General features: G+C 39.7%; 2 protein-coding genes across 2 annotated transcripts; one reads left to right on the plus strand and one right to left on the minus strand.

Annotated features, from left to right (window-relative positions):
* Positions 1–1,180: 1,180 nt before the first annotated feature.
* Positions 1,181–9,261, minus strand: plekha8 (pleckstrin homology domain containing, family A (phosphoinositide binding specific) member 8). Its single transcript, XM_080039050.1, has 13 exons — positions 9,125–9,261; positions 8,562–8,678; positions 8,278–8,433; positions 8,044–8,168; positions 7,578–7,736; positions 7,411–7,451; positions 7,027–7,145; positions 5,935–6,316; positions 5,029–5,114; positions 3,912–3,970; positions 3,321–3,522; positions 3,147–3,208; positions 1,181–3,051 (listed from the first exon to the last, which is right to left on the minus strand). The coding sequence occupies exons 1-13, from the start codon at positions 9,162–9,164 to the stop codon at positions 2,854–2,856; spliced, it is 1,746 nt and encodes a 581-aa protein (XP_079895176.1). The 5' UTR covers positions 9,165–9,261; the 3' UTR covers positions 1,181–2,853.
* Positions 9,262–9,524: 263 nt separating this feature from the next.
* fkbp14 (FKBP prolyl isomerase 14) lies at positions 9,525–11,434 on the plus strand. Its single transcript, XM_080040232.1, has 4 exons — positions 9,525–9,861; positions 10,055–10,206; positions 10,334–10,461; positions 10,647–11,434. The coding sequence occupies exons 1-4, from the start codon at positions 9,659–9,661 to the stop codon at positions 10,803–10,805; spliced, it is 642 nt and encodes a 213-aa protein (XP_079896358.1). The 5' UTR covers positions 9,525–9,658; the 3' UTR covers positions 10,806–11,434.
* Positions 11,435–16,725: the final 5,291 nt, after the last annotated feature.

A 16,725-nucleotide genomic window follows, 5' to 3' on the forward strand; every position in this document is an offset into this window, starting at 1 on the left:
GGAGAAAGAAAAAGAGGCTGTCAGCAGCTCCCTGCAAAGTGCTGCGTTGGACAAGAGTAAACAGACCATACTGGAAGCCGTCGCTGCTCTCTCAGACATGGCAATGGGTCCTAAGCTTTTCATTCTGTCTCGACAAAACCCCTCGGAACTGAGTCAGTGCCTGGAGATGTGGCACAGCGATACAGGTTGGGCATGGGCAGCCAGCCAGCAGTGCAGCAGAGATGTTTGAGGCCGGGCCCGACCCTGTAACTCTATTAGCAAGCCGTATTTATTTTCCTTTTTTTTTTTTGAACAATCACATCAGGACAATTTGTCTGCTCAGATGCCCCGAGTAAAAGCTTACCTTGTCGTATTTATCCCATCATGTGCATTCCCCTGACCAGGCCAATCAGATTTGTACCACAAATGTCTCAGAGCAGCAATAAAAGTCGGCCTGGAGATGCACTGGCCAACCTGATTCAACTGCCCATGTAATGAAAAGATCTTCAGTTCAGAGAAGAACCCCCTCCCCCCATGTGAAGTTTACTATTTGTGGAGTTTGGGAAACCTTGAACACCGGTCATGGAATGGAACATGCAGGAAACACCGAAGCAGGGTGTATTTTGAGCTCTCGCCGGTATTAAGTCGATGAACTGGACACTTTTTCCAACAAAAGAAAGGTTATTTCAGTGCAGGTTGAGTGGCGTAGCATCACATTACTTGTGTGGCAGAAGGGGCAATGCAAAGGAGCCCATGGGGACAGAAAGCAGGCAGGGACCCAGCTGTTGGCCAAGGCCAAGTGAAAATCCCTGACCTATAGGTAGGAATGGGTGGCATGCAGGATGCGCGGTCCTGGCAGACAAACTTCTGCTGCACATGCAAAACACTTGTTTAACCCAGACCTCAAGGTATGCAACAGTGTTATTCAGGCAGAGCCACTGTTGTTTACAAGAAGCAGACAGACTGCAGATTTATTATTTATTTCTTACTTGTTGATTTGTTTTGGTTAACAAGGGGAATGTAGAGGAGTGAGGGTAAATTCTACACTCAGCTTTGCCAAGGGAGACAGAACCTGGCATAATAAATAGCTAGAAATGGTTATATACCTCTGATACAAAACATAAGACAATGTTTTTGATTACAACAGGACAGGACACACATTAAGACAACTTCATTATTTATTATGTATCAAATAGCATCTTATATACAATCATAGAAAAAGCTCGAATCAAATGTGTACATAGTATTACAATAACACATTTTTAAGATTAACATTGGAATTGATCTGCAACAGGAAAGCAATCTGCTGCCAATGATTTAGTTCAAGAATTGTTAATTTATGTATTTCTCAAAACAAAAACAAAAAAGTCAGAGTAAAGTTAAAAATACTATCTGGTATGTAATGGGTAAACAATAATAATCATCTTAAAAAAAGCCCTATGAGAATGTTCCTTCTTTGTTCAAATGGCTCAGTGGATCTGCAGACAATTGACCTGGAGTTGGCATCTTACATCTCATTTTTACATTGTTGAATTGACATCATTAAGTATTAAGTACGGCTGGTAACAACACTCATGGACAAATGCATGGAGATGGTGAAACAATGTCTGTTGTGTAGACTTGACGAAGGTTGCTGTTCATGATCAGTACAGAGAGGAAGGAGAAGCAATGTATTGTAACTTTCATGATCCATCCCCTTAAGGATTATTTATTTCCTTGGTTAATTCAAGGTTTTGGCCTATATTTAGTGTTCTATTGGCACCTACTTTAAATACATAAAAACATGCAATCAATAAACATGCCCCATGGATACAAATGTCCACAAAAGCTGGACTTAAAAAGTATCCCCATGACATTAATATGAACTTCATAACTTAAGACATAATAAATAGACATTATGAAAATACGTATTATGCATATGTTTGTGCAAAGGGTGTCCACATACATATTCAGCAGTTGCCATTAGCCTACTTATACAGCGAGACTGTTATTTCATTATGTGTGTGTTGCCATACTGTAGTCAGCAAAGTCTAAAGCCATTCACATGACAGTTCCTTTTTGGTCCCATGGGAAGTCTCTAGAGCAATAGCTCATACATGTTAACGATGTTAAACAAAAACAAAAAATACATTGTCAAACTGTAAGATTGATATTAAAATTCAAACAAATATAATATTCTTCCACTTAAGTTACAACAGTCAGTGAAATAAATATTTTTTACTAATCAAATAAAAGCTAGCCCAGTATGCAGTCCCATCACATACTTAAGGCATTACAACAACGTGACATTGTTTCTGTCAAAATAGTGCTTTCTGTAAGTTAGAAAGATTGCCCTGTTTTGTTCATTGAAGGAAACAGGAAAATTGTGATTAAATATGTCTTTGCATTCAAAACAGATCAAAGCGAATCACAAATGTAAGTTACTTCAGGGAAGTTACTAGAGCCCAAATTCCCTGTCGTTATGTACCTCAAAACACCAATAGTACATAGAAAGCCACAATACAGCAAAACAATGCACCAGAAACAAATGTCACCATGAATCGTTAATGGTTTGAGTGTGCATAATAGGACTTAAAGACCTACACTGTCAAAGGTCTTTTAAAAAGGTCTTAGAAACTAAATTGTCAGACCATAATAATGTCTTAATTGTTCATTTTCCGCTTTGCCCCTTCGTGGGGTCTTAAATACAGACAATAATACTGTCTTTACACCAAGACCCTCTACCATCACAGAGTTCAACAACAACAGGAAACACCTCACACTGACACGGGACATCCCACACTATTTTGTACACAGGATGCACTTGATGCATGCGGCACCTTCCTTCATCTGGTTAGCCACCTCTCTCTCAGCTTGGGCTCTCTGTTCAGGGTTTCAAACCACTTCGTCCGACTCCAGGTTGTATTCTTCATAAAGGGCATCTAGGATGGCCAGCTGGTTCTCCATGTCGGGCAGGTACACTCCCAGGTCCCTGTGCACGCCGCTTTTGAAGCCGCTCTTCAGTTCGTCGCCTGCTTTTGTCACCAGGGCGGCGCTGAAACTCTGATAAGACGGGGCAGCTCTCAGCGCCAACTGGGGGAAATAGAGGCATTGCAATTGTCAGACACCAAAAACAAGTGAACCTCATTAGGAAAATAAAATCACTAGTGAGAGTAAGAGATACCTACAGCGAATACGCCTCGCACAACCCATCCGTGGTACTGCCGAAGGGTCTTTCCATAGGCATTGTCTGTGTAAAGAAAATAAACATCACTTGAATAATCCGGAATGTGAACATGCATTATTTTCCCGTGTATTTGTATTTTTTTGCCTGTAGCCTGTCTGGGAATGCTCTGACTCACTTAGTGCTCCCTGGATGTCTTGTTCTCCTGCATTGACTCCCGACAGAAACTCCTTGAGGAACTTTAAACCCCGCCTGAGCCACAGCAGGGCCTCGGTGGCAGAGTTGCGTACCTTGGCCACATCCGTCTGGACTTCATAAAGCACGATGGACTGCAGCGTGGGGAAGCTGTCCGGGTCCGACATCAGCTTCTGCTGGATTTTCTACAGCGGTTATAAGAGATGGGTTGATATAGTGACATGGACAGGAAGGACATCCTGATTCTATTCTGCCATCATTCTTACTCTGATTGGAACTAAATAATGACCCAACTGAAAGGAAGATCTTGTCAGCTCAATACAGTACTTGAATAATCTACATCGACAGAGGCGGAATATTAGGAGTGACAAACCATATGTCTGATTTTGAAGTCAAGCAGTATTGTAAACAGCAATTGTCTCCCTGTGGACACATTTAATTGCAGGTAAGGAATCAATAGTGTGGCTTTAATCCGTTTGTCACCCTACATTTAGTACAAGATTTAGAACCAATTTTGAAGAACAACTATGATATAATTTTTAGTTGAACAGTGAAATCTGTTTTGTGCACTTACCTTGATGTTTCCAACAAAATCCATTTTAACTGGTGCAAACACTGTGGACCCCAGCTTGTCTGAGAAAAGAGAATCCAAGATCATTTCTTTGTTGCTCATTAGAGAAAAGATTTCCCTGTTTAAGTCGTATTTTACTTTACAATGTTGTAGCTATTAAGTCCGTGGTGAACAATTCTGCTACCTTGATTTCCTTTATTTTTACCTTTTGCTGAAGAGTTGGGGATACAATTATGAAGGTTTTTGACAAACTAGAAGACATAAAATCCTGAAAGCATGCTGCATTATGTACAGGATATCAAACACAGAGTTCACTGGCGTCTGGATCTGTGTCAAGATTTGATGGGACTGTTGTCGCTGATGTGGGCTTGATGGGACTTTTGGACAGTAATGTAGAGATTCACAAAGAGTTTAAATGTTGAAGGTTAAAACCGTCTTTTTACAATTACTTCAACCTTTCAACAGATAACTTAATCTATACGTCACCTCACTCTGATGTTGGTTCATATGCAAAATAGGCTAAATATAATAACTGTTGTGTGCAAATCCATTAGACAGTTTTGGAGAGACAGATGGGGCAGAGGGGGATGACATGCAGAGAACGACCATGGGCCGAATTCTAATTCTTGATGACCTACAACCCTTATCCAAATATTGGGCCAGGTTTATCACTTTTTTTTGGCAACTGTCTCACAGTACTGAGAACAAAAAATTTAAAAATCTTGCACTTATCCATAACATCACTGAGTGAATACCTCATATATGTGTAGTGCACTGTGTAGATGTGTACTACTCTGAAGGACACATACAGCCATTAAAAAAAAACATACAAGCAAATGTCATACAAACGACAGTGATACCACAAAGAATAAGAAAATACATAAAAAAAGCACTGAAAGACAAATACAGGTGCAGAAAGAAAGAATGGAGTGCACAAATGAAAAGGGATGATGATGAATGCAATCCTCTTCGTTAGTGACAATGTGAACAACAGAGCATGCACCAATGACGGGAGGAAAAGTAGGAAGAAGTTGGAAGTTTTTCTTCGACATTCATCACATGAGTAAGAGGAAGAAAGTGGCAGATTAAGATGAGGAGAGACTGAAAGTGACCGGCCTACCTAATACAGGCACTATTGCATAGCATGAGTCCAAAAACTCTTGAGTAGGGATACCATTGTCGTCGTCCAGTCTTATATCACTAAATCTAAAAAAAGAACATAAAATAGAACAGATTCAAACGGGAGAATATATTAGAGGTAAGTATGCCATCTCAATTTTTATTTGATCAAATCAAACAGAAAAAAGGAGTACAAACTTCCAAAAAACAAGCCAGAGAATTGATTCACACAGTATCATGCAATTCTATGCCTGGCAATACCTGAGACTATTCTGCTAGCTTGTCTACAATTTAACAGCTTTGTGTTTTTTTAATCTTTTTTCTCTAAAAACTCCAAAATGTGAATCTTGCAGTTCAATATGGGTTAAGCGAGACATGGATTAGCTCCATTATAATAATACTTCATAACAGAATAATATTACATATACGAGAATGAACACTATAGTCAATTTGTTCAGTAACACCCTTCAAAATTTGAAAACAGAAACAAAGGAAAACTAAAAGTACGTTTTATAATACAGATTGAAACAAAAAAGCTTTACAAACCCAAATATGTGATGAGGGCCTCTCTGTCATGTGATCAAGAGAGAACACACTAATATAAAACACGTATCACGACATCTCCAAACGGCTGTAGTTAAAAGTTTCCAAACCAGTCATTATTATTATTATATATTTATTCTATGTAACACGGTAATACAATTCATATATATTTCCATAAACTAAGTAACTGTGTAGTAAAAAGTGCAGTGCCTCAAAGACAAAAATACTACATATATAGCTTAGATTTTGTTAATCCTAACACTGTCATAGTGAAATATCACAAATAATATTTTTATAGTATCTTCAATACAGTAACTATTGTGCCCTCTAAAGGATGTGACCTTCCTGAGTAGCATTTTCATACCTGTGACTCATTGTGCTGAAGAATGTTTCCACCTGCTCTGTGTCTTCTTCTGGCTCCGGTGAATCTCTAGAGGCGTGGCCTTCCCCTTGAGCCTCCTCTTGGTCTGGAAGTGCTTCCTGTTGGTACCGAGGCTGGACAGTGCTCACTTCCTGCTTGTTGTTGTTGTCATGCTCTAGACTTTGGCCCGCTTGGTGCGTGGTCTGCTCTTGTTCCAACGCTGTCTTTTGATCATCATGATCATCACTGGCTTCCTTTTCCTCTCCCCCCTCTGCTGGTTGGTCGTAGTGTTGGATCTCGGGGCTATCTTCCTCCTGGGCAGTGTGTGAAGCGGCTTCTACTTGCTCTTCATGGACTGAGCTGCTGCCGCTGGCTGCATCAATGTCTGTATTAACACAGTGGTCAAACAAGTAGATGAGTGCAGTGTGCATGAGGGGTTTGAACAAGTTAACAAGCATATACAGAATATGGTTCAGTCATCACAGTATATCAGATTTTTCATCAGACTGACTGCGCGTGTATATATATATATATATATATATATATATATATATATATATATATATATATATATATATATATATATATATATATATATATATATATATATATATATATATATATATATATATATATATATATATATATATATATATATATATATATATATATATATATATATATATATATATATATATATATATATATATATATATATATATATATATATATATATTCTATAATAGTACATTATTTTTTTATTATTATTATTTTTTTTAAATAATGAATTGAACAGCTAAGTAGTATATGTATGCATTATACATAACCTAAAACAATAAAGTGGAAAAGACTGGTCTTATTTTCCATCACCGGCATTAGCTTTCCCTGTGTCCCACTGCTAAGGTGAATGCAATAATGTAACTGGGCATCCATCACTGTCTGCTCACTAAAAGGCAATAATCTATCCACATCAGGTCAGATGGTGTACACACAATTACAAGGCTGTACTGTTGTACTGTGTGGTCTTTCCTTTATGAAATGCAGTATTTGCTTTCAGCTCAGGATTGTAAAGAGTGGTTTGGACAGCCGCCTTACCTGACTGGGAAGAAGTGTGTTCTGGTTTATCTGGCTCTTCTGGTCCCTCCGCTCCAGAGTCGAGGCTCTGGTTGTCGTGTGCAATCCCTTCTTCTGAGGTTTCAGCCAAATCTTTCCATCTGGAAGGAATTTTGAAGTGAACCGAGTTATTTACAAAACTTGGGAATGCGTATCTTTTGGGCAAACTGGTGGTTGTGTCTAGTGCTACAGCCAAGCAACATTATTTATATTATTGTATCAACTGAATTGAAAATTAGTTTTCTTTTATGTTTCACTTCGCTCAGTGCTAGTTTGAACATTTACAGTATGTGTCAGTTAATGATAGATGGAGAAGCAGAGTAGGCATAAAAAAAATGATGACCGGGAAAAAAAAAAGCAACCTACTTCTCTCCAAGGTTCTGGTTTAAATGATTGACAGGTTTAATCTGTTGGAGAGAGAAAAAAAAACGACATTAGGGGACATTAAAAAAAGAAGAAAAAGAAGCCATATAGTTTAAACTTTATTTCATTAGGTTATCTGATGATGAGCGACAGAAGTAAGATAAATATACCTTCTGAGGTTTGATGGCTGCTACTGGAGGAGATCCTGGTGGACTATGCATCGCCACATCCGTCCTGAAAGAACGGTTTGCTATCTGCATGCATTCCTCTAGAGTCTTAAGGAAAGTGGTGCATGTAGACTTCACCATGTTCCCAGTGTCTAAGCCGGTCTGGAAAAGCCACACACACACACACACACACACACACACACACATACAGAACACATTGGATAATATACTGCCACAACATCACCCTAGATGAGCCAACAGGTTGTGTTTGGCAGGAGTAAACATGTGCACAAATCTATAAAGCCTAGATTTATGAAATAAAAGTTCTGTGATCAAATGTGCTTCCTGCCTGATCTATTTATAAGCATACAAAAACTGCTAGTTGCAAATGGGCCAGCCGATACTGCAGTTTTACAAAAGCAGCAGCAGCTTCTCTTATTTCATTGGCTCATCCAAACATAAACCTTACCTCCGCTTTGTCGTCTCCTGGGTCATCATTTTCCTTGATCTTGTTTACTTGTTGTAGGAGAAGGTCACAGTACAATCTGAGTTCGGACATCTTAGTCTTCAATGCATCTGTGTTCTCCTGGAGCTCTGTAATAGCGACAACAAATGAGCCAACGTTTGGAAAGAGGTTCACAATATTTAGCAGTAGGATGCTAACTATGAAAATGCATTCCATCATGTCATGGCATCCAAATACCTTTTTCTCTCTTAGTCCGGTTGTCCGTAAGGCAAGCTTTGGCGGTTCCCAGTGCCACCAGCCATTTCTGCCTCTCTGCTGCATTAATGGCTCTGAGGTAAAAGTACTGCTCTCCTGGTATGGTCAGGTCAACCCGTGTGGAATCAGAGGAATTAACTGAAGGGAGAAAAAAAAATCACAGTAGCGTACACAGCGTGAGCTTGTCGTGCAGACATCCAAGAGGCAATATGAAGCTTATTACACTGTGATACATAGCACGCAGGGAGTGAGTGAGCCATACATACCTTGGATTTCACAAACTGAAATTTTAATGCTGCCCTTGCAACCTTTCCAGGCATCTTCCTGGGAGTCATAGTAAGACAAAGTTCCCCCATCGAGCACAAACCAACGAGGCTGCCAACCTGAAATAAAGGAGTTATATTGTTGCATTATTTCTGTAACGTTGCTGTTTAATTGACACGGGTATTTCATTTGTCAATATTAGAACTCACAAATTCAATATTAAATATGTAGCTTTGCCAACTTGGAGAGAGTTAACCGCTCACGTTATATGTTAGCAGGAGCTAAGCACTGAGCAGTTAAATGAGATTACAATTACAGATGGTGGGAACTATGTGAATTAGCTCGCGCTACCAGAAAAGACTTCATGAATAAGATTAACTTCAAATACGGCTCACATGGAATTTAGCAAAGCCAAAAAGAACACGGTTAATTTAGAGTAACGTCAGATAGTTGCTAGCGTTAGCTGTTTTACGAAACTCCATACCAGTGTTAATGCTGTCATGCTAGCTAGCTGCCTTAAAACGAGCACTCAAAACCGGATACGACGGCTGTGTGAAAAGCTTACCACTTATGTAATTGGTCCATTTATACAGCATTCCTTCCATTGTTCGATTATGTGTTTTTGCCGTTCATTACTTGTTTAGGCTATCATAACAAGATATGATGCACAGCTGATCGTAAAGACTCCATCGGGACCCAGAGCACGATTCTTGGAGTAACGTCCTCGGCTAAACATCGCCACTACGTCGACAAAAGTGCGTAAACTTTTCCGTGAATGGAGCCCTGAGCCGAGAGGCTAAAAAGCCCCTCCCATTTACATCAGAGGGATTTAAGTACTGAGGGTGTGGATCGTAGTGATTGACGCAGAGGTCACGCAATAGAATGAGAGATTATGTATAAAGGGCGGGGCTATTGGGTTAAGTCATCCAATTGCAGAAGGAGGTGGGCAGACAGCTGAACAGTGGCTGCGTTCATTGCAGAAGTTTGGCTGCCACGTAGTTGGCATTCCTGCCATGTATTTATTTTGAGAACTGTAGAGGTTTAAATTAGTTTTTTTTTGTACATTCTATGAGTAGGTGAGCCTTTTTAGTCTTACACAATGATTCTTTTTTCCATTTGTTCGATATTGCCCTCACTGCTGCTTATAGTGTTTGTCACTGGGGGAAAACTCCCCGAGCCAGAAGTGAAAATTGAAGTTATACATAAACCCTTCATGTGTTACCGAAAGTCAAAATATGGAGACATGCTTCTCGTTCATTACGACGGATTCCTGGAAAGTAATGGCAACATCTTTCATTCCAGGTAACTTATCGTTAGCCTATGATACAAACTGTTAACTGCATTTTGTTGTGCAAAATGTGTTAATACTTGTAGCCTACACGAATAGCATTCTAACACTTGCTTATATAGCTGTAAATACAATCATAATATATATCTAATGGAAGAATTGGCCCATGGATAAATATGCTGGATGGATGTTTGTGACTCTTGGCAGCCGCAAAGATGGAGATACAAATCCAGTATGGTTCACTCTTGGGATCAAGGAGGTGCTCAAGGGCTGGGATAAAGGTCTGAAGGACATGTGCACAGGAGAGCGCAGGAAACTGACAGTCCCTCCATCTCTGGCATATGGCAAAGAAGGACAAGGTAACACACACAGACATAAAGAAACACGTTCAAGGTGGCCTGTTGCTTCACATGCATATTCTACCCTCTTCCTGTGTTCTGCTGTAGGCTATTCTTTACATGATCCTTATTTATTTTGTATTAACAGGTAAGATCCCCCCAAGCAGTACGCTCATTTTTGACATTGAGCTCATGGACATCCAGAATGGCCCCAGGTCGCATGAGTCATTCCGGGAGATGGATCTTGATGATGACTGGAAGCTCTCCAGGCAGGAGGTGTGAAATTAATTATTTATTTATTTTTCTTTCTTTCTTTCTTTCTTTCTTTCTTTCTTTCTTTCTTTCTTTCTTTCTTTCTTTCTTTCTTTCTTTCTTTCTTTCTTTCTTTCTTTCTTTCTTTCGTCTTAAGAGGGTGAAATGATTGCTTCAGGTGAATGTTTGTTTTTTCATCTGCACTACAGGTGAAAGAGTACCTGAAGAAAGAATTTGAGAAACATGGCTACTCGCCCAATGACACACATCATGAAGTGATGGTAGATGACATCTTCAAAACCGAGGATGAAGATGGAGACGGTTTCATATCTACGAGGGAATTCACCATCCAACACGATGAACTCTAAAAGGATGGACTTCCTAGACTTTATTACACACCGTGTTTGTTTCATGAATTTCCCCATCAATAAGTTACTGAATTATAGGACACACTGGGCTGTTTCACATGAACTTCTTCCGTGTGTTTTTTAAATTGCATTTGAACTGTGTTGTCTAACTTTTTGTTAAACTTAAATGCATCCACTCCATTTCAGTAATTTTATAGAAACTTGGATCCATAATTTATTTCGACGTTCATGCTACATGCACTGATGCTGCCTGCTGCCACAGATTTATTTAGGCGACAGTGTTGAATTTAGTATACTATTTTCTTTTGTAAGGACAAAAATGTTTTGGGAAAAATCTTTTTGGTCAATCGTGTTCATTACCTTTACAATACATGTGCTGAAAACTGAACCTGTGTATGCTGTCAGCCTCGGTGCTGTGCTAGGATGATGGTAGTGTTGTTACGGTGCATGTCTTCTTCATTGATCACTAGAGGGCACTCTTGCCCTAGACTCTTGTGTCAGAAGGACCTACCAATCTAGATTATTCAATCAAATATCCATCTGACATCATGATGTGACCCATGTCAAACCAATAGTTCTGCAGGATTGTAGGTTTGTGAAAATAAAAAGGTCCTATCATTAAAGTTAAAGACAAAACAACTGCAAGGTATCTATTATTCAGGAGATCACATGTTAAATACTGTCTGTCTCATACACTAGACGATATAACAGGCAGAGCAGAAGTGATCTATCAGAAAGCAGTAGTTAGGATGTATCTCACTGTTTCAAATATTAGAGAAGGCATTGAGGAGTGTGATAGCCGCCACGTATTTTTTTTCTTTAAACCATACATCTCTACCTACCTACTTTTTACTTTCTAAAAGCAAAGCAAACAAGTGTGTTGCAAGCATGAGGTGTTTCACAGATAATCTAGATGGAAGAATAGGTCCACGCGCATAGCGTGGCTTTTTTTTTTGCAACCTGTTTTTTTCTAATCCTTGAAGTGTCTATTTATAGATTCTGCCAGGCAACAGGCTGAACTAAAGGGTTTTGTGGTTTATTTTTAACAGTTTATTACACATTTACCAATTTCGAAAATGAAAACAGCAAAATTAAAGAAAGCATAACTTTTGAAGAAAAAAACATACAGAGGCAAATTAACACATTTTTCCATATAATTCTGACTCAGGGAATTCAGTAAAATAGTTATTTTTAACATTCAAGTAAAAAAAACAGCAAAACAAATTTCATTACATCTATATTTTCTTTTTTTATTATTAAATAAACTAATAAATGTAGTACAAATGTAACTATTTAGCAGTACCTAACTATTAAACTAACTAACTAACTAACCTAGAATTTTGATAAGAACTACATATTCCTACACCCTACAGTCCAGGGAATAGGTATATGTAGTTCAAATTTAGAGTCTTGGGCCTGCCATATAGTCCAGCAGATAGGTGCAATATATGAAGGAATTGTGCTTTTGATGATACAAATATGAGCTTTGGCACACTGTTAGCTTTTTGGCTATAGGGCCATCACCAATTTTTCCTATGGCACCAGTGATGGCCGCCGCCGGTTGTTATTTTTACACTTAGGTTCTAGACCAACTAGGATCTTGGTTCTGGTGGCTAATCCTAATTTTTTAAGGATGAGGAAGACAGTGGCACTATGTAAAACATGCTGGAAACTACTGAAGTACATGTACATGGCATTCAGGGAACACAATTATGGTAAAACCATCGAATATTAGCGGAATTTAACATATTTTCCAGAATCAGGCAAGGTAAGTCGCGAGCAGAAACCTTTACTCACATAAAGTTTTAGGTAACACCCCAAATACGTTAGCATAAAAATTAAAAATGGACCTAATCCTACTTTTACAAGAATGAGGAATGCGGAGGTTCTATGGACAATATGCTAATAACTAAATACGAACATATATCTGGCAAACAAGGAATTCAATAACTATAGTAATTGACAGATTTATAATTATTTTTGAAAAAACAGCCCACGTCAGTGGCAGAGGGCATTGCGCTGTCCACTGCACCCCTTTGTGAATCCACAGCAGAGGAGTTCACAACAGGCCTGTATCGATCTGCGGCCCAGTGAAGTTCCCATCCACCTGAGGCTTTCTTGAACTTGCCTGATGCAGTTACCTCTGCTCTCCCATGTGACTTTAGTGACATCTGACAAATATTTCTGGTGGGTTCAGCGTATGGTGGAGTGGTGGTGCTAGAACTAGTACATTGTCCTCAAGTAGCATAGTGCATTGAGGGACCATGGCCAAACTATTCAAGGTGGTGGATCCTAATGAGCAAGAAAGATCAGAATGCCTGGCCAATAACCTGGAACAAATGTGTTCCGTTTCAGGAAGACATAAATTATATGCTGAAATGTCCATCTAATTTTGCATGTGGCACAAACCCCTACTTAACAAACTTTGTAGACCTCTTTGCCCAAGAGGCCAAGTACCAAACTCAGTGTCTTATCTATCTGTACAATAGAGTGAGAGCCAAGAAAGCAAAACAATATAACAGACAATGTTAACCATGGCATTACATTCACTGCACTTGTCTCCTATATTGAGGTGTACATGGAGAATCCCCTGTAGCACCAATGTGCAGGGTTACCAATTAGTGTTTTTGCCTCAACCAGCCCCTCACCCTCTCACATACAACAGTTTGGAAAGCCAGAGGGAGATTTCCAACCAATGTAGGCCTACCATCAGGCACAGCCAAGACCGGGAGACACCATTGCCCATCTACCTGAGCATCATGATCCATACGAGGACCTGCAAACCATCCCTTGTGGACATCCTTTTTGACCTAGTACTGTGTGCATTTCATATGATCCGGTGCTAGACATCTCCACAGAACTTGTAAATGTGGAGCTTGCCAGCAATTCAAGGTGAAGATCACTTAATTGTGATGCTTGCTGGATTTCACATTGAGATGTCAGCACTAAAGGTAATTGGCGACCTCTTGGAGGGTAGCTGGGGGACAGAAGCACATGTACAAGTTGGAGTTGCTACTGCTGGGACAATAGATCTCTTTCTGAAAGCCTCCAAAGTGACACGTACCTGACATGCTCATCAGGTCAGAGCCAGCATCCTATATCTGGAGGAGGGAAACAATCATACATCCCCGGAAGACAGGTGCACTGAAAGAGATGTGATGGACCAGTTTCACTTCTGGTCCATCACCCTGCAGCTGGAAATGGTTGATGAACTATGTTTGATCAATAAGAGAGGCCAACTTCCTACTCAATATTGATGCCCTGACCAAGATTGTGCCTTAGTTCATTGCTTTGGGACACAACCACTCTGTCAGATGGATAACAGTCTATTTGCTTGATATGATTACACTGAAATATACTCATCCAGGTGTCAATGGGCAGTTTCTGAAAGGAAACTTTGCCGCGAAGAAGATGACATGCAGCTTCTCAGCCAATGCCATTGACTAGGCCCACAGCAGAGTATTGCCTCTGTGAAAGGTGCCGGTAGTATTGTAGGCCTGATGGAGAGAGTTTTAGGCCTACACTAAGACGAGAAAGGAGACAGCTGGCACCATGAGCAGACCACACATGCACTGATGCCGTTTGCACGCAATGTTAAAGCACTAACTAGTGCCATAACAGACACGGTCAACCAGCCTATCTAAGATCCCATTTAAAGGAACAACCTCCCTCTATTCGGCCAACCTCCAGTCTGAGAGGAGTCCAGGTCCCAAGTAGCCTGGAAATCCAGACCTGCCGCTGGCAAATTAAATTTGCTGCGCCTGTTGGTCTGGACCCTCTCCATTGAAGCTCATTAAATATGTCAAGAAATCCTGAGCTACCAATCAAATCATTCTTTCTGATATGGGCGGGCCAGAGCCCTATGTATGGTGCTCTGGGGCGCACGTAACCTGATAACGACAGTGCTGTGCATGCGCCACCGAAGCCGTGATAGTAAACATCAGAGATGGCTGTGGATATATTGTTTGAGTTTGAGACGGCTTTGGCTTAAACCCTTTACAATTTGGAAGACAGCACTCAAATCTTTCATTAGCAAGTAAGAGGAATGTTCTGTTTTGCCGACCGACCACGGCAAAAGTTTAATTTAACAGTTAATCCCGTTGTTCCCTAAACGAACAGGGCTTAATAAGTCACCTTGTTCATTGCACTGATAGGTTGTAGTGCTATCCAATTGCATACAGTGACATTTGAAATGCACGAGTAGGAGCCGCACCTTGGGTTGGGAAGGTCTATAAGTGACGGAAGTCTGGATCAGTTCTATGAGCATGAAAACCAGGCATATCCACGGATATCTTCTCGAAAAACATATCAAACCCCACAGTACAGGCCATCATCCATGGAGGGGCTGCTCTTGTTAACATGCTTACTTACAGAAAGTGTTCTCACCATACCGCATGTCTCACTGATTCAACACAGAAAGAGGGCTGCCAGTGCCTACCAAGCTAGCCAAAGCTTGGGAGAGATGATGGTTGCAGCCCCTGATCTCCCATCACCAGTTGACTGGGAGTGGAAGTGGAAGGCCTCAGGTGGATGGGAACTTCACTGGGCCGCACTACCAGGATCGATACAGGCCTGTTGTGAACTCCTCTGCTGTGGATGACGTGGGCTGTTTTTTCAAAAATAATTATAAATCTGTCAATTACTGTATAGTTATTGAATTCCTTGTTTGCCAGATATATGTTCGTATTTAGTTATTAGCATATTGTCCATAGAACCTCCGCATTCCTCATTCTTGTAAAAGTAGGATTAGGTCCATTTTTAATTTTTATGCAAATGTATTCGGGGTGTTACCTAAAACTTTATGTGAGTAAAGGTTTCTGCTCGCGACTTACCTTGCCTGATTCTGGAAAATATGTTAAATTCCGCTAATATTCGATGGTTTTACCATAATTGTGTTCCCTGAATGCCATGTACATGTACTTCAGTAGTTTCCAGCATGTTTTACATAGTGCCACTGTCTTCCTCATCCTTAAAAAATTAGGATTAGCCACCAGAACCAAGATCCTAAGTGGTCTAGAACCTAAGCTACATGTAAAATAACAACCGTCGACTGGTGCCATAGGAAAAATTGGTGATGGCCCTATAGCCAAAAATCTTCCTTAAGGCATGCTCTAACAGTGTGCCAAAGCTCATATTTGTATCATCAAAAGCACAATTCCTTCATATATTGCACCTATCTGCTGGACTATATGGCAGGCCCAAGACTCTAAATTTGAACTACATATACCTATTCCCTGGACTGTAGGGTGTAGGAATATGTAGTTCTTATCAAAATTCTAGGTTAGTTAGTTAGTTTAATAGTTAGGTACGGCTAAACAGTTACATTTTTACTACATTTATTAGTTTATTTAATAATAAAAAAAAGAAAATATAGATGTAATGAATTTCTTTTTGCTGTTTTTCGCTGTTTTTTTTTCAGAAAAACAGGGAAATGTACTTCAATGTTAAAACTAACTATTTTACTGAATTCCCTGAGTCAGAATTATATGGAAAAATTTGTTAATTTGCCTGTGTGTTTTTTTCTTCAAAAGTTATGCTTTCTTTAATTTTGCTGTTTTCATTTTCGAAATTGGTAAATGTGTAATAAACTGTTAAAAATAAACCACAAAACCCTTTAGTTCAGCCTGTTACCTGGCAGAATCTTAAAATAGACACTTCATGGATTAGAAAAAAACAGGTTGCAAAAAAAAAGCCACCCTATGCGTGTGGACCTATTCTTCCATCTAGAATAAGGCCATTATTGTTTTGCAATATCTCCTTGCTAAAATAGCATTCTGATGAAGGCTGGCATGCACCACCAGTGATATTCCTAGGAACCAGAAACAGAGTTTAACTGTGTCAAGCCAGAGTGTGAATAGTACACTGTTGTACACCTACAGTATGTCTTTTCCCACCAGTGAAGTTTATATGTTACCTTGCA

The sequence above is a fragment of the Ammodytes marinus genome (assembly GCF_949987685.1).
Source record: "Ammodytes marinus genome assembly, chromosome: 13".
Taxonomy (NCBI): Eukaryota; Metazoa; Chordata; class Actinopteri; order Uranoscopiformes; family Ammodytidae; genus Ammodytes; species Ammodytes marinus.